Source organism: Panthera onca, chromosome A1, assembly GCF_046562875.1.
Source record: "Panthera onca isolate mPanOnc1 chromosome A1, mPanOnc1 haplotype 2, whole genome shotgun sequence".
Taxonomy (NCBI): Eukaryota; Metazoa; Chordata; class Mammalia; order Carnivora; family Felidae; genus Panthera; species Panthera onca.
In genome coordinates, this window is record NC_138339.1 from 58,966,082 (window position 1) to 58,990,011 (window position 23,930).

Genomic DNA, 23,930 nt, shown 5'->3' on the forward strand with positions numbered 1-23,930 from the left:
CCGGTCTCTGGCTGCAGCTTTCCAGTCGGACTACGAAGCCCAGGCTGCATCGCAGTCCCTCCTCTGAGGCCCCTCCGCTTCCGGGGGTCGCCTCAGCGTGGTCCCAGAGAGAAGGGGCGGGGCCTTAATCACGCCAGCGAGGAGGCGACCAATGGTGGCTGAGTTGGGCGGGCTGCGGAAGTCTGGGGCTCAGGCTTCACCCCGCGGCTGGAAAAGAAGGGGAAGGGTACTATGTCTGTGCAGGTACTGTCATGGCTGTTCTGTAAGTCGCAGCCTTCCCCTGGAGGTAGAAAACCTGGTCATTGGGCGGTGGAAAGCACTAAACACAGGGCTGTAGAGCCGCTCTTTAGGCAGACCGTTGAATGCATTTGTAAATTAAAGTCATTCACAACGGGACCCTCTGGCTTAAGAGACACCTCAAATGTTATGGGGTTGGAATACTAATAATAGCAATAAAAATAATAATATTTATGGAATGCGTACCATGTCCTAGGCACTCTGCTAAGCACTTTTTGTGGAATTATTTAGTTCGATTGAGCAACCTTGTAAACTGCCTACAATTATTTTATTATCTACCATTTTGAAGATGGGGTGGGACCTGAGGAGTTAAATAAATTGGGAAACACGTGCTCTTTGCCACAGTTCCGTGGTCCCTTCAGGGGCCCTGCAGTCCAGCTTCCTCTTTCCAAAGGGGGAAATTTCCAGAGAAGAAAATTAGATTTTCCAGTTCTCACAGCAAAGCCAGAGACCCCTTTCTCAATGCCCCCTATTTCCTGAGTCTTCTAGCTGGAACAGGAAGGGATGGCATTGAGCATCTTTTCCTGGCCTCCCCTCCACCTCTGTCCGCCAGTAAGCTGACCAGGAATTCAGTGACTTTGGCAACAGATGGTCTGAGAGTTGGCAATGGATGATTGAGCTTTATTGCCCCTCTCTTATGGAGGATGAGACAAGGATCGTAAATATGGACAGGAAGGGACACAAACTACCAGGGAGCAAGTACTGAGAGCTTACTTTTAAAATTTTAATTTAGGGGTGCCTGGGTGGCTCAGTTGGTTGAGCATCCCACTCTCGATTTCAGCTCAGGTCATGTTCCCTGGGTCCTGGAATCAGGCCCTCGTGTCGCTTTGCTATGGAGCCTGCTTATGATTCTCTCTCTCTCTCTGTCTCTCCCCGCCCCCCCCCCCACTCGTGCCTTTTCTCTCTCTCAAATAAGAATAAATACATTAATTAATTTAATTTAATTTAATTTAAATGTAATCCTCACAACCACCCTTTGAAATATAATGATTAAGAACTGCAGACTTGAATGTACATCTTGGTCCTATACCTTGGCAATAAATTTGGGCAAATTACTTCATCTGTCTGAGTCTCATTGGAAATAATGATGTCTATGTTCCTTGGGGTTGGATTAGATGAGGGTTAGATGAAAGAAGGGATATAAAGTAGTTAACTCACTGCCTGTCATATGGGTAGTGATCTGTAAGCGATGACTACATCTATGATTGCTGTTGTTATCCTTATTGTAAAGAAGAAAGATTATCTACACTGTTTGCCTAAAGTAATTATTTGGGATTGGACTTCAAGTTGGTACTTTGTGGTTCCTTATTTTTTGTTTTTTTGACCCCAGTTTTCACATTTGTCGTTTAGAAATATAATTTTATTTATATTTTTTATAGAAACATTTTTCTGAGCTCCCCGATATCTGACCTGATCTCTGAACCATGAGTGGTAGACTTAACCTTCTTTTCCTCTTTTTTTCCCTCTTGTCATTCCATCCCATATGGAGCTGTAGATATTCTTAAATGGTCCTGTTTGCCCACAATTTTATTGGGTGAGAATCATGATTTCTGATCAGACATGGCTTCAAAGAGTGTTCAGTATCTAATATGATTCACCCGCTGGTTTTGTAAAAACGTACATACCCTGTTCTCTACCAGCATATATCTTTCAGTTATTTCCTGCTTTTTTTTGACAGCATCAGCTTGGGAGTCAGAAGGGAAGTGATATGTGTGTCTTGTGATAGGCTGGCCAAGGACCAAGAGGAAGGAGAGCTAAAATGAGAAGCCATAAGAATTTGGGTGAGTTTTGGACACAAGCTTTTGCTAGTTTCCGTGGCCACAGAGACGAGTGTACATGTGGATGACTTAGTTCAATTTAGCTAAGTTAGGCTTACACTGGTGATACTGTGTCCCAGAAAACTACTGAACTTTGAACAGTGAGAATTCTAGTCTCAGCTCAGCCATGGAATTTCTTCTTCTTTTTAAAAAAAAATTTTTTTAACATTTATTCATTTTTTGAGAGAGAAAGAGACACAGCATTAGTGGGGGAGGGGCAGAGAGAGAGGGAGACATAGAATCTGATTTTTTAACGATTATTCATTTTTTGAGAGAGAAAGAGACAAAGCATGAGTGGGGGAGGGGCAGAGAGAGAGGGAGACATAGAATCTGATGCAAGCTCCAGGCTCTGAACTAACAGCACAGAGCCCAACGTGTGGCTCGAACTCACGGACTGTGAGATCATGACCTGAGCCGAAGTCGGATGATCAACCAACTGAGCCACCCAAGCACCCCGATCAGCCACTGAATTTCAGTATGGTCCTGGGAAAGTCCTGTTTCCTCTCTAGGTTTCAGATTACCCATCTTTAAAATGAAACAATTGAGGTTTCTTCTGTCTCTGATTTTTGAGGTTCACTAAAATATGTCTCTTTTTCAGGAACATTATGAGATGTGTTCAACTGCATTTTCCTTTAAGTTTTGTTCCAGTGGTATTGAAACTGACAGGTTATCCTGCTTCGGTTTTTGGCCAGAAACTTTCTTCTGCATCCCCTATTGACTATCAGCCCCATCCCTCCCTCCAGTACTGTTTGGTTAACTGCATTTTCTCTCTTCTCTATCATGTCGTAAAAACCCCTCCCAGCAGGGTGAGTGTGAGAGTTGGGGAGAGTATCTAAAGGGGCCAAGAGACTGTGTTCCTGTTTCAATATTTATAGCTTATCACACACAATAAATTCACCCTATCTTGCAGAGGAATAGAGGAGAATGGACACATCCTCATTTTGCTTTTGCTGAGTGTGTGTCAATGGAGATAGGTGGTAGATCATACCTAATGATGCTGATGAGGTCTCCTGGCATAAAGTAAACACACACACATACACCTTGGCTTCAAAGCCCAGACCAAGCTTGTAACAGTGGATTCTATCTCTAATTAGATGGTCAAGAACATGCTCCAGTCAGACCTTGGCTCCACAAACTCAAACCAGCATCTCACTGTGGGAGGGCATCATTACTATAAGCATCACCATCATGACAATGGAAACACAATTTTATCCAGCAAATGTTAACTGAGATTTAACTATGTTCTAGGCACTGGAATACATGCTAGGAGAAGAGAGAAGTGAAAAAGAGAGAAATAATAATCAAGTTAACAAATCAGTGAACAAGAATAGGCTGTGGTGAGTGATGTGAAGGAAATCAGGTGGATGTGTGAGGGCAGAGAAGGAGGGCTCTATTTTAGTTTGGATGGTCAGGGAAGGCTTCTCCAAGGAGGTAGTGTATGAACTGGAATCCTTGCAGATTTCTGGGGAAGACAGAGGTGTGACTGGCACTGGAGGTAGGTTTGGCTTGAGGAACAGAGCAGAGTATGGGCAGTAAAGAGTAAAGTGGAGTAAAGTGATTGGAGGTACAGTTGGAGAGGTGAGCATGCTGGACCTTGAGGACCCCTGGAAATTTTCAAGTGGGAGATTGACATGATCTGTGATTTTAGAAAGCCACTCTGGCTACAATGTGGAGAATGGATAGATTGGAGAGGTTCCATGACTTGGAAATGGAAAGGCTCCTCCCTCGCCCTCCTGGCCCACATGCAAGCAGTCAACATGTCTAAGGGGCTCCAGGAACACTCTGGGAAGTGTGTGAGAACTTGAATCAGTGTGGTGGCAGCAGAGAGGGAGAGAAGTTCTGGGATGAGAACTTCATTTAACAACTGCTTACTGAGCTCCTATAGTGTGCCAGTTAACATTCTAGGTTTTGGGGGTATGGTTAAGAACAGGACAAAGTCCTGCCCTCCTGGAGTCTACATTTCAAAGGGGACCTAGATAGTAAACAAGTAGACTCTTGTCTCATTGGTTAACCATAATATTTTAGAAAGTATAAATGCTATGAAGATAAAGTGGGACAGAGATCAGGAGTGATAGGGCTGTTTGAGATACAGAGCTAGTGAAGTGGATTAGGGGAAGGAAAGGGAGGTAAGAGGACAGGTTTTAGGGTGTGGTAGTGTCACTTGCCAAGGAGCATGGGGAATAAGTAAATGGGAAGTCAAGGGTTCTGCCTTGGCCTTGTTGGTCCTCCAGGACCTTCCTCTCCTGAAATTGGGGATGCAGTCCATGTTTTGTCATAGTGGTCAGCATGTTTGAACACTTGGTGGTTTGTATCATAGAGGCTCCCAGCTGGGGTGTCACATACCTCTGCCCTGCCCGGGGATGAGTTCCCTTGGACATTCCTTGTGGGGACAGGGAAGATCCTCTGGAGCTCCACTCGGACCACTGAGCCCTGCTTTCTGGCACTTTAACCTAACAAGTCCAGATATGATCTCATCATCCTCCTCCCCCTCTTCTCCTGCCTTCTCACTTTCCTAAAGGCCCTGTCTCAGCTGGTGGTGCCAGCATCCACCCACTTGCCAACACAGAAATCTGGGAGTCATCCTGGACTCTTCTCGCCCCTTCCCAGCCCACATCTGACCAGTCACTAAGTCCTCTCGCTGCTGTCTTCATGTCTGTTACTTCTATCCAACCTCACCACTCTCATCTGAGCACCAGCGTCCACATCTCCCATGTCTACTCTTAAAGGCTCTTTCTGCCTCTTGACTGGCTTTTTTCCATCTACCTTCCTTACTGATGCCAGAGTGAGTTTTCTCAAAAGCGAACTGGACCGTACCATTTCCAGGGCTTAGAACCATGGCTCTCCCCCAGTGTTGTCTTCAGGATGAAATCCAGCCCCTTAGCCTGAGATATAAGACACATTATGATTGGCTGGTGTAAACTTCTTTAGCTGCTTCCCTTGTATTTGTGCACCCTCATTATATATGCTTTGATAAGATAAAAGCTGCTTCTAGCAAATGGAGTACATTGTACTGCCTGATGCTCTCACCCCTTTTGCATGTGGAAGACTCTCTTCTTGAGTTCCCATTGAGCACCTATTCATACTTTAAAACCCAGCCCAGAAATCCCCACCTCCTCTGGAAAGACTTCTTTTCCTTCATGCTACTTCTGGTCCCAGCACAAGCTTCTCCTTGCCATTCTTTGCATAGTAATATAATGATGCCTTTACTTACCAAATGAACTCTTTCAAGTCTAGGACCGTGACTTATTCTTTTTGGTATCCCCAAGCTTAGCATGGGGGCTAACCCAGAATAGTGGCTCACAAATAAATAAATTGGATGAGTTTGGGTCCAAGACCTTCAAATGCAACCTGGAAACTCTCAGCCTTCTAGAAACTTCTAAGAACCAGTAAGTATTGGCAACGAAGGCAGTTTAGCAGGAGTGAATCATTGTCCTTTATGGGGTTAATACTGAAGAGAGTATGACCTGGGAGCCATCCTGTACTTCCTAACATTGTGTTTAATCAAGGGCACCTCTAATTACAGCTGGGCCTCTTCCTGGGCCTAGGACACCTGTAAGACTGTATTTATCAAGGCTTTGACCAGGTTAGAGTAGAGTTTAATGGTAAAAGCTAGGCATCACAATTAGGCAGAATTAGGTTTTGATCTTTGGTTGGTTGTGCAACTTTGGAGTGGTAATTTTACTTCTTTATGTCTTGGTCTCCTCATCTATAAAATGAGGATAAAAAAGGCTCCCGTGCCTTTGTAAAGATGAAATGACTTCCTGCATCTGAAGTGCTTAACATAGTACCTATCATATGGGAGCAAAAGTGTGGCCTTACTGGGAACTATTAGAGAAACAAAGCATTCATGCTTATATTTGAGCCTCAGTGTAAATGTCCCTTCTTCTCTTACTAGCGCACTCAAGCTGACTGCATTAGGGTGTCTGTTGACCTTGTAAAACGTGAGTACTTTGTTCATAGCATTCATCATGAGACTATTTATGTCACATTTAGTCTGATGTCCTCATTCAGCTTAGAAAGCTCCTAGAAGGCAAGGACTCTGGTCTTTAATCCTCAACTCTTAACACAGTTACTGGCCCATAGAAAGCTCTCACTGACTATTTGAATGAATGTAAAAGCCTTCCCTACTGGCATGCTATGTTGGCATGGGGTATTTGTGTGTGTGTGTGTGTGTGTGTAGGGGGTGTTATTTGGTGAGATTAGCATGGTAGAAAGCCCATACTGATGGAGAATGGGGGCAGACTCTGGTTAGCAAGCTCTGTACCAATGAAACAAGACACTAAGAGCACATAAGGACAGGCCCTTCATCATAGGATTTTTAAGGCTGTCACTGCCTTAGGCTATGAGGCCAGTGTGTATGATAAGAATAGTTTGCATAGTTGTACTTTGGAAATCAGGGCTCTGACAGAGTTTAACCAACTACCCGTTAAGAATAGCTAGCTTGTAGGAACTTAGAACCTTAAGAACATTCCAAAACTGGGAATAATCCACAAAAAATTATTTTTTTACTTACTTTGAAAAGCAGGATTAAGAAAACCCCACCCACCTTTTCACTATTCTCTGTATCTACAAGACAAATTATCAGACCCTTCCTGTGCACAAGCCCACAGATGGGAGGATAAAGGAGTCAGGAACAAACCGTGTGCTTCACACAAAGTCACTGCACGAGGGATAAGGAAGAGTGAAGAGTATAATGTGGTGGCCAGGCTAGATGCCATTCAAACTGTGGCCCGCGGGGCAGTGCTGACCCCTGCCTGGGATTAGCTCCCAGTGGGGTAGGGAGCTTGCAGCAAAATGTACATCAATTGCCTCACTGACTGACACACTGTTTTTAGTTCAGTTGGTACTCTTTTCCTAGCAAGATATACTCCATGAAGGTGGCATTTCACTGTTTTACATGTTGACCCAGTTTGTCACTATCTTAGGCTTGGACCAGTAACAAGTAGTTCACAGGCCTAGAGCATGGACTTTGAAGTCGGTCAGACTTGGCTGTACTACTTAAGCAAGTCCTCTAAGTTGTCTGAGCTTTAGATTCCAAATCTGGAAAATGGAGATTTATTCTTGACCAACAACATTTTGAGCACATACTAGATTCTAGGAACTATTCTGCAAGCTGAGGCTATTGCAGTGACCTTGGCTGATAGGATTCCTGCTTTCAAGGGGCCTGCAGATAAAGAAGTGAGATAATTCCAGTTTACAATACATGCTATGAGAAAGTCAACTAACTCTTTAATGTGTAAAAGATTGGTTGATTAGGGAATGGTTGACTTCCATTTAAGTGTGAGAAGGAGCCAGTCAAGCAAAGAACTTAAGGATGAGTGTTCCAGGCAGAGAGAAGAGTATGTGCAAAGGCTCTGAGGCACATTGGTGAAACAAGATGACTAGTGTCTGGAGTGGAGTAAAGGAGGTGAGGTGAGAGAGAATCCAGTTCATGCAGGTCTAGTAGAACACAGAGAAGGGTTTGGATTCCAGTCTTAAAGCAATGCAAAACCATTGGAGGGTTTTAAACCGGATTATAAAGTTTCTTGGAAACCATGTTAAAGAGTTTGGACTTAATCCAAAGCACAACAGAGACCCATCAAAGATTTAAAAGCAGGGGAGTGTCAGGATTAGAACTAGGTTTTAGAAAGTTTACTCAGGCCTGGTAAAGGTAAGGTGGTGGCTTAGGTGGGGCTCAGGCGAAGATTCCAGCAGTGGGAATGAATAAATAAGTGTTAAGATTGATTGGATTAACATCATTAATTAGACCACAAGTTTCCTTATGTCATGAGCCTTACCAACTCTTGCTTTGGATGTTTTATAGCATAAACAGATTTTTGTCAAAGTCAATTTTTAATTAATATCCAATTAGTTGAATTGACTAGCTAACAGAAAAACAGCTTAACTTCTCCATTTACTCTACAGAAGCTGAGTCCTTAAGCACAAGGCTGATCTTGTCCATGCTGTGGATGTCTGTCCTTTTATCTTGTTCATTTCTCGTTTGTTTACATTGATGCTTAAGGCTAGAAGGTGAGTTGGTTTTCAGTAGCAACTGAACTGGAGCCATTTTCATCTGGAACCACATAAATGCTTAAGCCCTGTTTGGAATGTCTGCTTCCACAGTCATCCAGCCACAGAGCCCATGGCACAAGGCAAGCTGGTAGGTACTTGGCCAGCCTGCTTAATAGAATTGTCAATGCTCCCACGTGAGAAAAGACGTATTCATTACCAGAGGCTTTGCTAGCCAACACTGGCTCAACCAATATCAAGTAACAGTGATGAGAAATGTTTATGGAATAGCTACTATGTACCAGGTACTGGGCTAAGGATTTACATTTATCCTCTGATTTTAAACCTCACAACAATCTTAAACAACAGATGTTCTCAATTAACTCCATTTGATTAATTTGTTAATTTTTAAATGTGTGGGGTTTTTATTATTTATTTATTTATTTATTTTTACTTTCATTTTTTAAAATTTACATCCAAGTTAGTTAGCATATAGTGCAATAATGATTTCAGGAGTAGAATCCAGTGATTCTTCCCATACATATAACATCCAGTGCTCATCCCAACAAGTGTCCCCCTAATGCCCTTGCCAATTTAGCTCATCCCTCCACCCACACCTCCTCCAGTAACCCTCAGTTCTCTATATTTAAGATTCTTTTATGGTTTGTCCCCCTCCCTGTTTTTTATATTATTTTTGCTTCTCTTCCCATCTGTTCATCTGTTTTGTATCTTAAATTCCACATGTGAGTGAAGTCATATGGTATTTGTCTTTCTCTGACTAATTTTGCTTAACATAATACACTCTGGTTCCATCCACGTTGTTACAAATGGCAAGATTTCATTCTTTTTCATCACCAAGTAGTATTCCGTTGTGTGTGTGTGTGTGTGTGTGTGTGTGTGTGTGTGTGTGTGTGTATACACCACATCTTCTTTATCCATTCATCCATCAATGGACATTTGGGCTCTTTCCATACTTTGGCTATTGTTGATAGCACTGCTTTAGCATTGGGGTGCATGTGTCCCTTTAAAATAGCACACCTGTATCTTTTGTATAAATACGTAGTAGTGCAATTGCTGGGTCATATGGAAGTTCTATTTTTAATTTTTTGAGGAACCTCCATACTGTTTTCCAGAGTGGTTGCACTGGTTTGCATGCCACCAACAATGCAAAAGAGATCCTCTTTCTGCGCATCCTCGCCAGCATCTGTCATTGTCTGAGCTGTTAATTTGAGCCATTCTGACAGGTGTGAGGTGGTATCTTATTGTGGCTTTGATTTGTATGTACCTGATGATGGGTCATGTTGAGCATTTTTTCATGTGTCTGTTAGCCATCTGGATGTGTTCTTTGGAAAAGTGTCTTTTCATGTCTTTTGCCCATTTCTTCACTGGATTGTTTTTTGGGGTGTTAAGTTTGATAAGTTCTTTGTAGATTTTGGATACCAGCCCTTTATTTGATATGTCATTTGCAAATATTTTCTCCCATTCTATTGGTTGCCTTTTAGTTTTGCTGATTGTTTCCTTCACCATGCAGAAGATTTTTATCTTGATGAGGTCTCAGTAGTTCATTTTTGCTTTTGTTTCCCTTGCCTCTGGAGACGTGTTGAGTAAGAAGTTTCTGCCTGAGTAAGAGGTTTTTGCCTGCTTACTCCTCTAGGGTTTTGATGGTTTCCTGTCTTATGTTTAGGTCTTTCATCCATTTTGAGTTTATTTTTGTGTATGGTGTAAGAAAGTGGTCCAGGTTCATTCTTCTGCATGTTGCTGTCCAGGTTTTCCAACACCATTCACTGAAGAGATTGTCTTTATTCCATTGGATATTCTTTCCTTCTTTGTCAAAGATTAGTAGGCCATACGTTTGTGAGTCCATTTCTGGGTTCTCTATTCTGCTCCATTGATCTAAGTGTCTGTTTTTATGCCAGTACCATACTGTCTTGATGATTATAGCTTTGTGATACAGCTTGAAGTCCAGGATTGTGATGCCTCCTGCTTTGGTTTTCTTTTTCTGGATTGCTTTGGCTATTCAGGGTCTTTACTGGTTCCATACAAATTTTAAGATTGTTTGTTCTAGCTCTGTGAAGAATGCTGGTGTAATTTTGATAGGGATTGCATTGAATATGTAGATTGCTTTGGGTAGTATTGACACTTTAACAGTATTTATTCTTCCAATCCATGAGCATGGAATATTTTTCCGTTTTTTTGTGTGTCTTCTTCAGTTTCTTTCATAAGCGCTCTATAGTTTTTAGTGTATAGGTTTTTCACCTCTTTGATTAGGTTTATTCCGAGGTATTTTATGGGTTTTGGTGCAATTATAAATGGGATCGATTCCTTGATTTCCCTTTCTGCTGCTTCATTTTTGGTGTATAGAGATGCAACCAATATCTGTGAATTGATTTTGTATTCTGTGACTTTGCTGAATTCATGAATAAGTTCTAAGAGGTTTTTTGGTGGAATCTTTTGGGTTTTCCATATACAGTATCATGTCATCTGTGACGAGTGAAAGTTTGACCTCCTCCTTGCCAATTTGGATGACTTTTATCCCTTTGTGTTGTCTGATTGCTGAGGCCAGGACTACCAATCCGCTGTTGAATAACAGTGGAGAGAGTGGACATCCCTGTCGTGTTCCTGACATATGTTCCTGAAACTGAGAGCTTTCCCCATTGAGTATGATATTAGTGGTGGGTCTTTCATATATGGCTTTTATGATCTTGAGGTATGATCCTTCTATCCCTACTTTCTTGAGGATTTTTATCAAGAAAGGATGCTTTATTTTGTCAAGTGCTTTCTCTGCATCTATTGAGAAGATCATGTGGTTCTTGTCCTTTCTTTTATTAATGTAATATATTGCATTGATTGATTTGTGGATATTGAACCAGCCTTGCATCCCAGGTATAAATCCCACTTGATCATGGTGAATAATTCTTTTCAATTTTTTTTTAATGTTTATTTATTTTTGAGAGACAGAGAAAATGAGTGAGTGGGGGAGAGACAGAAGAGAAGGAGACACAGAATCTGAAGCAGGCTCCAGGCTCTGGGCTGTCAGCACAGAGCCCAGTGCAGGGCTCAAACTCACAAACTGCAAGATCGTGACGTAAGCCAAAGTCAGACACTTAACCGACTGAGCTACCCCAGTGCCCCTGTTATTTCTTTTAATGCATTGTTGGATCCCATTGGCTAGTATCTTGTTGACAATTCTTGTATCCATCTTCATGAGGGAAATTGGTCTATAGTTCTATTTTTTTTAGTGGAGTCTTTGTGTGGTTTTGGGATCAAGGTAATTCTCATAGAATGGGTTTGGAAATTTTCTTCTATTTCTATTTTTTGGAACAGCTTTAAAAGAATTGGAGTTAACTCTTCTTTGAATGTTTGGTAGAATTCCCCTGGAAAGTCATCTGACCCTGAACTCTTGTTTTTTGGGAGGTTTTTGATTACTAATTCAATTTCTTTACTGGTTATGGGTCTGTTCAAATTTTCTATATCTTCCTGTTTCAGTTTTGGTAGTTTATATGTTTCTATGAATTTGTCCATTTTTTACAAATTGCCCAATTTATTAGCATATAATTGCTCATAATATTCTCTTAGTGTTTTTATTTCTGCAGTGTTGTTTGTGACCTCTCCTCGTTCATTTATTATTTTATTTATGTGGGTCTTTTCCTTTTTCTTTTTGATCAAACCAGCTAGGGGCTTATCAATTTTGTTAATTCTTTCAAAGAACCAGCTCCTAGTTTCATTGATTTGTTTTTTTGGTTTTTTTTTTACTTTGATAGCATTGATTTCCACTCCAATCTTTATTATTTCCTGTCTTCTGCTGGTTTGGGGTTTTATTTGCTGTTCTTTTGCCAGCTGTTTAAGGTGTAAGGTAAGGTTGTGTATCTGAGGCCTTTCTTCCTTTTTAAGGAAGGCTGTATTGACACATTAAATGTGTGGGTTTTTTTAAAAAAGATTTTATGTTTTTTCATTTGAGAGAAAAAGAGTGTGAGTGGGGGAGGGGCAGAGAGAGAGAAAGTGAGAGAAAGAATCCCAATCAGGCTCCTTACTGTCAACCCAGAGTGTGACATGGGGCTTTAACTCACAAACCATGAGATCATGACCCGAGCCAAAACCAAGAGTTAGATGCTTAACTAATTGAGCCACCCAGGTGTCCCTAAAAGATTTTATTTTTAAATAATCTCTATACCTAACATGAGGCTCGAACTTAAACCTCGACATCAAGAGTTGCATGTTCCATCAACTAAGCCAGCCAGGTGTCCCTTAACTCCATTAAAAACATTTTTTTAAAAATGTTTATTTATATATTTTGAGAGAAAGAGCACACCCACATAAAGTGGGGGAGGGGCAGAGATAAGGGGAGAGAGAGAGAATCCCAAGCAGGCTGCTTCTGTCAGCACAGAGCCTGACCTGGGGCTCAGTCTCATAGTGCATGAGCCTGTGGCACAGTTCATCATGACCTGATCCAAAATCAAGAGTTGGATGCTTAACCGACTGAGCCATCCAGGTACCCTCCACTTTACTCCATTTTAAAGAGAAAGAAACTGGCAATCAGAGAGGCTAAGTAACTTATCAAATGTCATACAACTAATAGGATGCTGACCAGGATTTGTACCTAGTTCTCTTTGATCCCAAAGTCTTGTGTCATTTTAATAGTAATATTTTAATAGTAACTTTTAATTCATTTTATATGTTAGTGATTCTTTATTAAGGTTTTGTATATATATATTAAGGTTATTGTTTTAATTCAAGCAATTTAAGATTACATAAAGTAACTACAGCAAATATTTGTCCTGGTTATCTATTGCTGTGTAAAAAATCACTCCAAAGCTTAGTGACTTTAAAGAAACAGCAATAATTTAATTATCTCTCATGGTTCTGAGGTCTGCCTGGGTTTAGCTAATACTATCTCACTCACTGTCTTCTGTGCAGTTACAGTTGGTTATTGGCTGGGGCTGGCTGGAATCTTCTTAAAGCTTTCTTACTCCCGTGTGGCTATAGACTGGGACCTTAGTGGGGCTGTCTGCTGGAACACAATCCCTTGGCCTCTCCCTGTGGCCTGGACTCCTTACAGCATGATGGGTGGGATCCAAAAGCAAGAATTTCAAGAAAGAGGAAATAGAAGCTGCTCATTTCTTAAGGACTGGGCGAGAAACTGGCACAGTACCACTTCTCCTGTTTTCTGTTGATCAAGCAGTCATTGAGAGAAAGAGACCATTCTTCCATAGTAGGAATGTCAAAAAGTTGCAAGGTCAGATTTTCAAACTATCACAGTCTGCCTCTGATCACAAATTACGTTCTTCCTTCACTCAAAAGGCAGTTGGCCCATCCCAAGACTCTCCCAAACAGTTAATGGCATCATGGACAGACATGAAGTCCAGAATCTCATCTTCTCTATTACTTCCAGGTGTAGATGAGGTACCTTGAGTGTTGATCCTTAGTTACAGCTTTTCAAGAATGCTTTGAGTATCTTTGAACTAAAAAAGACAGGTTATTCATCTTCCACACCCAATGTACAATATTGGAATCGGCATCGGAAAACTGTAGCAAGCATTATAGTTTCCTTGGTTAGGACCAATTCTCTGTAGTGATCTCTGCAGCTCTTCCTCCCATGCTCTTGGTTCTACCTTCTGAATTTAACCTTCCTTTTCCATGGAACATAAACTGTGTTTTCCTGGAGTAGTTTCTGAACCTGCTTCCTGCCCGTAGAAGTTCTGGAATACAAAGCCCTTTTTTTCCACCTTACACTATCTCCTCCTTTTTAGTTCAACCTCATTCTAATACGTACCTATTTTTTTTTTTTAACGTTTATTTATTTTTGAGACAGAGAGAGACAGAGCATGAATGGGGGAGGGTCAGAGAGAGGGAGACACAGAATCTGAAACAGGCTCCAGGCTCTGAGCTGTCAGCCCAGAGCCCGACGCGGGGCTCGAACTCACGGACCGTGAGATCATGACCTGAGCTGAAGTCGGCCGCTTAACCGACTGAGCCACCCAGGCGCCCCAGTTCAACCTCATTCTAAAAAAATGTTGAGTTTTTAAATGATTCTTCCTGGAGTTCCTTCCATTGGGGAAAAAGCCATGACCACAAATCCCTTTGGCTTACATAAGTCCTTTCTATTTTGGGGGCCTTTTTAGGAAATCCTGTTGTTTAATTAAGACAGCCAGGCACAGTCTAAAGTTTTTTAGAAGGATTTTGTCTGTTTGAATTGGTCTATGAAGTACCTTCTGAAACCTTTCTGAGTGCCTAACAAAAGATGCTGTACCCACCCTTTGCTGAAAGTCATTTCAATTTGAGAAAAGTTTGCCCTCTGGAGAGGTTGGGCATGAGAAGTTGTTTTATTTTCAAACTCAGAAAACCCTGGCACTTTTTACGTAGCATCTAAATTTTGCTCAAACCAAAAAAGTTTCTTCTTTTAGATGCTCTCTCTCCTTTGCATTGTACTGTAATCAGGTTGGCCAGATGATCATATTCATTATGGAACAATTCCTTCTTTTCCACATTACAGCAGATGACAGTGTCACCAAACCTTCCACCAGCTACAAGTGTCCCCTTTCCTCCAGCTTTCAGTAGCATTTTCCTCACTTTCGTTTAAGTCATCATCAAGACCCTTTAGACTTTCACTAACATACTCTCCAAGGCCCTTCTAGTTCTGCCTGCTGGTCAAACACAAGGGTAATTATGATATTGTGATGTTTAGTAAGAAATATATATTTGGTCTTCAAACTTTGGAACTGGGAGCAGAATTATAATTTGAGACACTTTTAAGTTTTTGTTGTAGCAGCAACCCACTTTCTATACCAAAATCTGTTTCTGGTACCTGCTGGATAATAAACGTCCCAAAACATAGTTGCTGAAAACAACAATCATTTTTACAGTTCATGGTCCTCAGGCTTGAAGGTGCTAATTTAGCCATTCTTGCTCAGAGTGTGTCGTGAAGTTGCAATTGTCTGGCTGGGGCCAGGGGCATCTTGAAGGTTAGCCCAGGCTATGCCGATCTCATCCCTCCTCAGGGAATGTATAATAACTGGGATATGGATAGACTAAGCTACTTAACTAAGGAGAGCCAAGCTGAAAGGCCATGGGGACTTTCAGAGTCAAAATGTTGCTGAGGCTGGTACATAGGACCATCTGCAAGATGGCTACACAGTGCAAGTCTTCTGTTGGAAAAGAAAACCAAGATGTAGACATTATAGAGAACATGAGGCACTCTGATTCCTGGTGGCTTTCCAAGCCTTTAGTCCTGGCGATGCTTTGTTTCCATAATACCTTTGCATTTTTCCATAAACTTCCATTTTTACTTGTGCTGGCCTAGGGAGATTTCTGACTCTGACATGCAACATATTGACTTGACAGGAACCCTAGAGGGATATCGTGAGGATCTTCATTATTCTAAGGAGTGGTGGGAAGAAACAATCATGTACTTTAGGTCCACTGACTCAGATACTTATTAATTCAAAGAAGTCTTTATTATATTTCCATTAAGTATAAATTCTGCTAGGCACTAGGTATGAGGAAGTAAACAAGGTTGCCAAGGTCCCCGTCCTCATGGAGCTCACAGTTTAGTGAGAACCACCCAGAGTCAGGTTCAAATTCCTCCTGTGAAGTTGCTAACTGTGCCAGTTACTAACTGGGTGAAGTCCGCATTCTATTTTTTTCATCTGGGAAATGGGCATCACTTTGTGGACTTGGTGTAGAGACTAAATGACATATATGTATGTGCAGGTATATGTGTATATCATTTGGTACATGGAAGGCCCTTAAATATTTGAGTTTATTTTTCCTTGTCCTGTTTTCTTAAATCAGAGTTGACATTTTGGACTGGATGAGACTTTGTTGTGGAAGGCTTCCCTGTGCACGGTAGGATGTTTAGCAATATCCCTGGCCTCTACCCACAAGATGATGGTAGCACTCCCTCTGACCCCAAGTGTGATAACCAAAAATGTTTCCACATATTGCGAGAAGGGCCAGGGGGATACAGATTAGGTGGGCAAGTTTGCTGCCAATTGCAAACCATTTCTTCAGATAAAAGGCAGACATTTATGCCTAAAGCTATGTCCACCTCTGAATTTGATTTCCCAATCCACCTGACTCCTCTTCCCTGTTTTGTTTTTGTTTTTGCTTCAAAAGTAAATGTCACCAGGAGGAAAGTAGATAACAATGCCAATTTTGTAGTGCTGGCTGGCATTGAAGAAAGGAAAATCTACATAGCCCCCTCCCTCCTTCCTTCTCTGAGGCCAAGCCCAGTTTTGCTGTTTAGTTACCTCCAGGGATTTCAGCATTAACCAGGTCTGTTGATCTACCTTGGCAGGAAAAATAACAGGCTTGGCCAGATCTGATAGCATAGAGAAATTGGAGCCTTTCCCTAGCACTGTTCACACGGGCCCCATCTAGGGGTTGAGGGTCATAGCTTTGGTGGCTTAGAGCTGGAATACACTTGTCACTGCCTGAGGGAGAGGGAAAGGGTTCTGTTTCCAGGGGTTAACACAGAATTTCACAGTAGGGGGCCATGTCTGATTTGCATAGAAGCTAAATTTGCATGGCAAGAATATTTTTGATCTATAGACTGTGTTATAGAACTATAGTATCTTAGTTTTCTAAAAGGCCCTTATTTACCCTTTACCTAAGTTTGGGAAAAAGTCAGTTGTTCATTTTAAATATTATGGTGCTGATAATAATGATTTTGTTTGGAGTGAGAGCTTGCTTTTGGTACGGTACTGTTAGAGCCTATGGGTAGGACTGGTGTGGCTCTCTGACCCTCTGTCTTGCCACTTTTTGTCTTGTTCATTTACTGGCCTTCTGCTGTTCCTGAAAACCAGGCTCCTTTAGGGCCTTTGCACTTGATGTTCCCTTTTCCTAGAACATGCCCTGTCTTTTTTGGCTCGGTCTGCCGTAGCAAAATGCCATAACAGACTGGGTGGCTTAAACAACACAAACTTATTTCTCATGGTTCTGGAGGCTAGAAGTCCAAAGTGAAGGTGCTGACAAGGTAAGTTCATTCCTGAGGCCTCCTCTCTTGGCTTATACATGGCCTTCATTTCCCTGTGTGCTCACATGGTCTTTCCTAGATGCACGTGCAGAAACTGATGGGAAGAGTAGGCTCTCCGATGTCTCCTCTGTAAGGACACTAACTCTGTTGGATCAGAGCCCCATCCTTATGACTTCATTTAACCTTAGCGGCCCCATCTCCAAATACAGCCACACTGAGGGGTAGGGCTTTACCATTGAGTTTGGCGGGGTGGGGGGCAGGGGAAAACAAATGTTCAGTCCATAACACTCCCTGTTAGGTCTAAATTGGTTTAGTTCTTGGCTATCTACAACACATGTTCCCCCCACCCCACCCTTTTTTTTCTGTCACTCATTATTCTTCTCTGCTTTGTTTTTCTTCCTGCCCTTAACACTGCTTAAAATTATTATATGTTAAACAAGTTGTGTTTGTTTATTTTCTGTCCCTACTTTTTGGATTAGTTAAGGATTAAATGATCTAGCTTAAATAAAGTATTCATTTAACAAATGTTTATTGAATGCCTACAGCATGCAAAGCACCGGACGAGGTTCTAAGGTTGAGTGAACCTTAGAGTGAAGAAAAGTTGAGTGAAGAAAAGTTCACACACTCCCTGCCCTCATATTGCTTATAGTCTTGTAGGAGCATTCATTGAATACTTACGAGGTTAGGGTTAGGGTTAGGGGTTAGGGGTTAGGGTTTGAGTTAGGGTATGGTGCTGAGAATTTAACTTATATTATTTAATTTGATCTTTGTAAAACTTATATGGCATAGGTCCTATTGTTGCATTAATTTTATGATGGGGACCACTAAGGTGGTCTTTCAGGGCCATTCACCTAGTTGGAGCGAAGTCTTGACAGTCTGATGCCATAGATCTTGCTCTTGACCACCATGCTAAACTGCATATGGAAGGCACAGTACAGGACAGAGCACATTTGAGTGGATGAATAAATATGCTTATATGTCTGCAACCTCGTTGTCAAAAAGCATTTGATACTGATTATTCTCATAAACCATCAGAATAACTCATAGGTACACTGTACTATAAACAAGTCTGGATATAAAAATCTACATGCACAAAATTGACATTCTGCGGCATTATCAAGAATATTATAAAAATCACTGCTGTGGGGTTCCTTTCCTTTAATGTGTGTGATAGAAAACATAATAGGGGCTTTGGAGGCAAACAGGCCTAGATTCAAATCCTTGCTTTGTCATTTACTGCCCTTGGAATCTTGGGCAGTTTCTGAGACTCAGTTTTCTCAGCTGCGAAATGGTGATGATAATACCCAGTTCATAAAATTTTAAAATATCCCCGCAAATAGAGGATACTTAATTAATGGTAGGTAGCTTTTATTATATTATTTTCACAGTGTATTTATTTTATTTTATTTTTTAAACGTTTATTCTTTTTTTAAGAGACAGAGAGAGACAGTGCGCGAGAGAGGGGGAGACGCAGATCCTAAGCAGTCTCCAGGCTCTGAGCTGTCAGCACAGAGCCCAACTTGGTGCTAGAACTCAAACCATGAGATCATGACCTGAGTGGAAGTCGGATGCTTAACCGACTGAGCCACCCAGGCGCCCCTCACAGTACATTTAAACTATAATTTGATATTTAAAAAATTACCAACCTGTACAGAATCATGTATGTTATGTAAAGTGAGGCCTACCTGGAAGAGTGACTTGTGTAACCTGATCACTTGGAAGGAGCTATTTCTCCATCAGTTCCCCTGAGTGCCTCAAGATAATCCCACTAGTCCTGGGTTGTCTTTCCCCTGGAAGGAGTGTCTTTGGGATTGGTAGTCTTCTCAGGTTCTGGGAGGCCAAAGGAATCCAGGTCCCTTAGTATACCATGTGTCTTTCTCTCTGCCTCTGGATTCAACAGGAAGGAGTCTGGGTCTGTGTTAGTGGGTTGGATAAAGAAGAAATGAAAAGAGGGGAAAAAGGAAAAAAATTGAACATGAGTCCAAGTCACAGTTCCCATTGGAGGCCCAGAAACCATCTTTCTCCCTTGGGCAGGACAGAAAGAATTAGAATCTTGCCATCACGGGGCTTGTCAGACCACATGGTGTCATGCTTTTGGCTGTGGGTGTTTGGAAGGCATCTGTGGGTTGTGCCTGCTGAATATTCATTCTCATGTCTTATAAAAGTAACTTGACTTTTTTTTTTTCCTTTGGGAAACTAACCTTCTCCCACTCTTATCCCTGTTCCAGGTCCAGGTAAGCCTCTAGGTAAGCCTAGCAATTAGCATGTTCCATTCCTCTGGCCACAGTGATTGGTTCAAGGTTGGCAATACAATCCAAAGCTGGACCAGTGAGGCTCAACCTTAGTGCTTTTATTGGCCTTCTTTCCCCTCAGGGATGCTAAGCTCTGGGGATGTAAGCCTGCTTCTTCTGCTTCAACCCTCTAGAGAGAGCTTACCGCAGAGTGGAGTACACAAGGCAAGAGACTCCATGCTCATATATCATTCCAGTTCCTCCATCTTGTCAGCTTCCATTTTCAGTTACTTGAGCCAATAAATGCAGTTCTTCCAGTTTCTTTGTTTTTTTAATCAGGTTGATTTTACTTTTTGACACTTGGAATCAAGAGAGTCTGCCTTTATGGAACTGGAGTGAGTGGACAAGGCAGCCAAGATGTGAGGGGGGTTGGGAAACCATATCCTATAGAAGTCATAGGGAGACCAGCAGTGTTTACCCCTGTGTGAGGGGCTGTTGCTGGTTGGGGCTGTTGCTTGTCTTTTCTAGTTTGTGCTCTCAGGAGTAGAGCTAGACCAAAGAGAAGTAGTTACAAAGGAATAGATGGTAAGTATGTTCTTTCCAATGGTGATTACTGGAGAAAATAGGTGGAAATTTCCAGTGTGGGAGTGAGCATCCCATCACTAGAGCTGTCTGATTCCAGGAGGCCATACTAACCCTCCTGGGAAGGCTAGCTGACTAGTGAAGGGGAGACATATTTAGACTTACTTTGAGCCCCCTTTCTATTTTGGGACTTTCTGATTAGATGCAAATTGTTTGTAAATATCATTAAGCCTGCAATATGTATAAATAAGCCAATATTTCACTAACAAGATGTGCTTTTGTAAGGACTGTGTCTTGCTCACCTCTCTAGCTCCAGTACTAGCATAGGGCAGACAGAGGATAAGTAATCTGGTGATGAAAAGCAGATGCCCTGCAGTCTAATCCTGAGTCTGCCACTTGTTTGATGAGTGATCTTGGGCAAGTGACCCTATGCCAGTGAGGTTGTATCCTGTTTCTAACATGGGGATCCTATTACCTGCTGGCTAGAGTTGACCTGTGGATTGGCCACAAGGCATGGTAAGCACTTGTCTGATAGCTGTTATTATTAGGTGCTCAACCCCTGCCTGTGGAGTAAATGAACAAAGGTGCTGGGGGAATCCCAGAGATAACCCTGTCTACTGGTTTTAGAGAGGAACTCAGGGTTAGTTTGGGAGGAAGAGAAAGTGTGACAGTTGAGGAGAACTCAGTTCTGCTCTTGCTGACAGGACACAATGGCTATTTCTTACTGCTCCCATGTTTTTTGGCGGAATTCTATTTTCTTCTTTTCTGGATAAATTGCCATGTATCTTATGTTAGGTTTTCTAATAGCTGGGTGGGAGAAGGATAGGGATCCTGTTCAAGTGATTTATGGGGGGCAGTGCTCTCAGGAGATGGGGAGTGAGCAGGACTGGTTACATAATTTTTTAGGTCCAGATACTAACATATATTTAGTATGAGCCTAGGTAGCTCAGTCGGTTGAGCATCTGACTCTTGATTTTGACTCAAGTCATGTTCCCCAGGGTCATGGGATTAAGCCCCACGTCAAGCTCCATGCTGAGCATGTATCCTGCTTAAGATTCTGTCTTTCTCTCCCTCTGCCCCTCTCCACTGCTTGTGCACACTCTCTCAAAAAAAAAAAAAAAAAAAAAAAAAACAAAACAGAGAGATAATAACATATAAAACCTTTTTCTTCTTTCTACCATTTTTATTCAACTTGCCATGGTATTTTTATTTGCTATTTAATGTGGTTTTAAGTAAAGGAAAATGAAAAATTTTAACTATTAGCATGAATTTTACCATTTATCTTCATTTTGTGCAATGCCAGTTTGAAAGGCAAATATCACCAAAATTACGTTAATTTGTATTTCTGTGGTTCATCCCCAGAAGGTGCCTCGTCAGAAGACACAAACACAAGCCAGACCCAGGAAGATTGGAAGGGAGGGTGTGCAAGGCAGAAAGATACACCAGCACCTGCCATGATGCATCTTGGCTGAGAAATTTGAGCCAGGAACCTCCCCTTCCCACAGGCTACCCACTGCAGCCCACAGTGGAAGGAGACCCTAAGCTTATTTCAACCTCCATTCTGGGACATACAGTTACCTGCATGGGGGATAGGTGAGAGGCTTGTTCTTGCCACAATGCTTGCCAAATGTGCCATGGCATTGCCAACCAGAAGAAGGGACAGCTACCATTTTGCCCAACCCCACTTTTCCTAATGTCTGCACTCAGGCCCCTGCCAAGGGCAGAGGGCTTTTACCATCACTGGACAGGGCAGGGAGGGAGAGGTGGGGGAGAATGAAGGGTGTTAGGAAGTAGAGGAGGCAGAGAGGTGCTGGGAAGTGGCACTACCTGTGAACCAAGACTCCAAGTCTCTGTTCATCTTTACTGTCTTAATTTAATAGGACTTCCCCTACAAAGCAGATTCAAAGATAAAATTATTAAGAAGTTCAAGATGGCAAGTGCAGAGCATTAAACTCCAAGCAAGAGGCCCTTCTGAGCATTGGACCCTGTGTGATTGCCTTGATCTTATACTTGTGAGTATCTCTGATCTCATTCTGTGCTCCTTCCATTCTTGATCTCTTCTGATTGTGTATACCCTAGTTAACTATCTTAATTTGCTCCCAACATTACTATATTCGATGAACCAGCTATCTAGATGCCTGCAGGTCCAGGAGCCCTGGCCACTATTCCACCCTTGTTGCCTTTTATGGTAATTGTACCCATCTTGTGTCATATGGTTGAGTGCTTCCATTTGTCTTTGCTATTCTGGAATTTCACTTTTTTATTTTTCCTGGGGAACACAGTTCTGTTGCAGCATCTCCTATAAAGGACAGCCATGATGGAGCTTCTTGGGGTACTGTTGCCAAACTCACTCATACTTTCTTATCTCATTGGTAAAGGGGGAGTCCTCCAGGACTTCCCAAGGAGCATGGTTGGCTGGTGGGTTTTCCTGTCTCATATGGTAGACCCATTCTAGCATGCCCACTTCTCTGAGCTCATCAGACCTCCCCTCTAGTTTGCAATGGCAGCTGTGGCATCTCTGCATTGTTCAGTTTGGCTCATTGCTTTTCCTCGTCTTTCAAGAGCCTCCCACCAGCATATTAGAACCAACCCCTCGGGCCATCCTGTGGCACTGGAGAGAGGACCCCTTCACATCAACAAACTACCTTATCGAGCTTATATCTTACCTGCTTTGATCTATCACCCTTGGAATCCTCCACAGACATTCTCCCTCAGTTTGGTTTATGCACATTGGCCAGATCTGATATATAATCCCTTTCTTTCCTCAGTAGGCCTAGCATTTTCTGAGTTGGTCCATGCTAAGGTTTTACCCCCATGATCAGTCTGGTGGCCAGGAGTGGAGGTGGGACAAATCTATAGGAGGGAAGATATTGTTTTATAAAGCACCTGACTCATTTTTAAGCAAGGTAGAGTGTTTATCTTCCAGTAAGGGAACAGGGACACTTCAGCAGGTCCACAGGATTCAGGACTCTCTTGGTTTATCTCTACAGATAGCCTCTCCCAAGGATCAGTGTCCCCTCTTTCCCTGTCAGGGCCTTGTCTTTGGTGTAAAGGGATGCACTTGGCATTCTTTGAAGTTCTGCCATTCTTACAGTGCAGTCCTGTGCCTGCTCTTCAGCTCTGGTAGCCCGCAAGCTGTGGGAGGTAAGTATCTCTTTAAATTATTGCCAAATAGGCCCTCTGGAATTGTTTATCAATGAATCTGTCATCTTCTTTCTTCAACACATTGGAAGAACTTAGCAAGAACCACCTAATCCATGGTCTGTTTGGTTAGCATTTGCCCCAGACCTTTCAGATGCCAGAGGGACTGTACTATCTGGTGTTCCCTTCAACTTCACCACTGCCTCTTCTTTGTAGGTGGAAGTCTTAGCAATGGCATTGCTGTGGCATGCATTTTGTTTCTTAGGACTCTTTCTGGTACCCACTGTTTTGGACTGGTTTCCTTACAAGCAGAACCTGAGATGGGGTTTATTGTTTAAACAATTTTTTCATCTCAAAAATAAATAAACATTAAAAAAAATTAAAAAAAAAAAAGGGGGTGCCTGGGTGGCTCAGTCGGTTAAGCGTCTGACTTCGGCTCAGGTCATGATCTCACAGTTCGTGGGTTCGAGCCCCGCATCGGGCTCTGTGCTGACAGTTCAGAGCCTGGAGCCTGCTTCGGATTCTGTGTCTCCCTCTCTCTCTGCCCCTCCCCAGCTCACACTCTGTCGTCTCTCCCTCTCTCAAAAATAAATAAACATTAAAAAAATAATAATAATAATTAAAAAATAATAATAATTTTTTGAGGGAGCAAAAAAGGTAGAGGGGAATGAGGAAGCAAGACAAGGTGACAAAAAGCTAAGTAAGAATATGGTCTCAATAGGAGTCCTATTGTGGCCTGATGTCCCCAGGGCATTCTGGAGCCCTCACAGGATCATAGAGTTGACCCCACCCTGGCAACCTGTCTGTTACATCCTCCCCTGTCAGTCCTTGGCCTCTTCTTTGATCAAGGAGCAGAGTCTGTTGTTGTTTTCAGAAAACTGTCTCAGGGGAATCAGATCCTCA

The 23,930-nt window shown here is 42.2% G+C and overlaps 1 protein-coding gene across 18 annotated transcripts in view; it reads left to right on the plus strand.

Annotated features, from left to right (window-relative positions):
• Nucleotides 1–76: 76 nt before the first annotated feature.
• The window catches only part of LOC144616355 (uncharacterized), a 41,878-nt gene continuing 18,024 nt past the window's right edge, over nucleotides 77–23,930 (plus strand). For 2 of the 18 annotated variants that reach the window (XR_013555511.1, XR_013555514.1), the window contains exons 1-4: nucleotides 77–243; nucleotides 1,976–2,078; nucleotides 21,249–21,479; nucleotides 21,767–21,898. Coding sequence is in view for 3 of the 18 variants with exons in the window: in XM_078446656.2 (XP_078302782.1) it covers nucleotides 232–243; nucleotides 21,767–21,898; nucleotides 22,877–23,030 (298 nt within the window). In the remaining 15 variants the exon portion in view is untranslated. Of the gene's footprint in view, nucleotides 244–1,975; nucleotides 2,079–3,362; nucleotides 5,989–6,009; nucleotides 6,056–8,018; nucleotides 8,124–21,248; nucleotides 21,480–21,766; nucleotides 21,899–22,876; nucleotides 23,031–23,930 lie in introns of those variants that run through there. The other 16 variants (XM_078446656.2, XM_078446664.2, XR_013555525.2 and 13 more) reach the window with 14 other exon arrangements.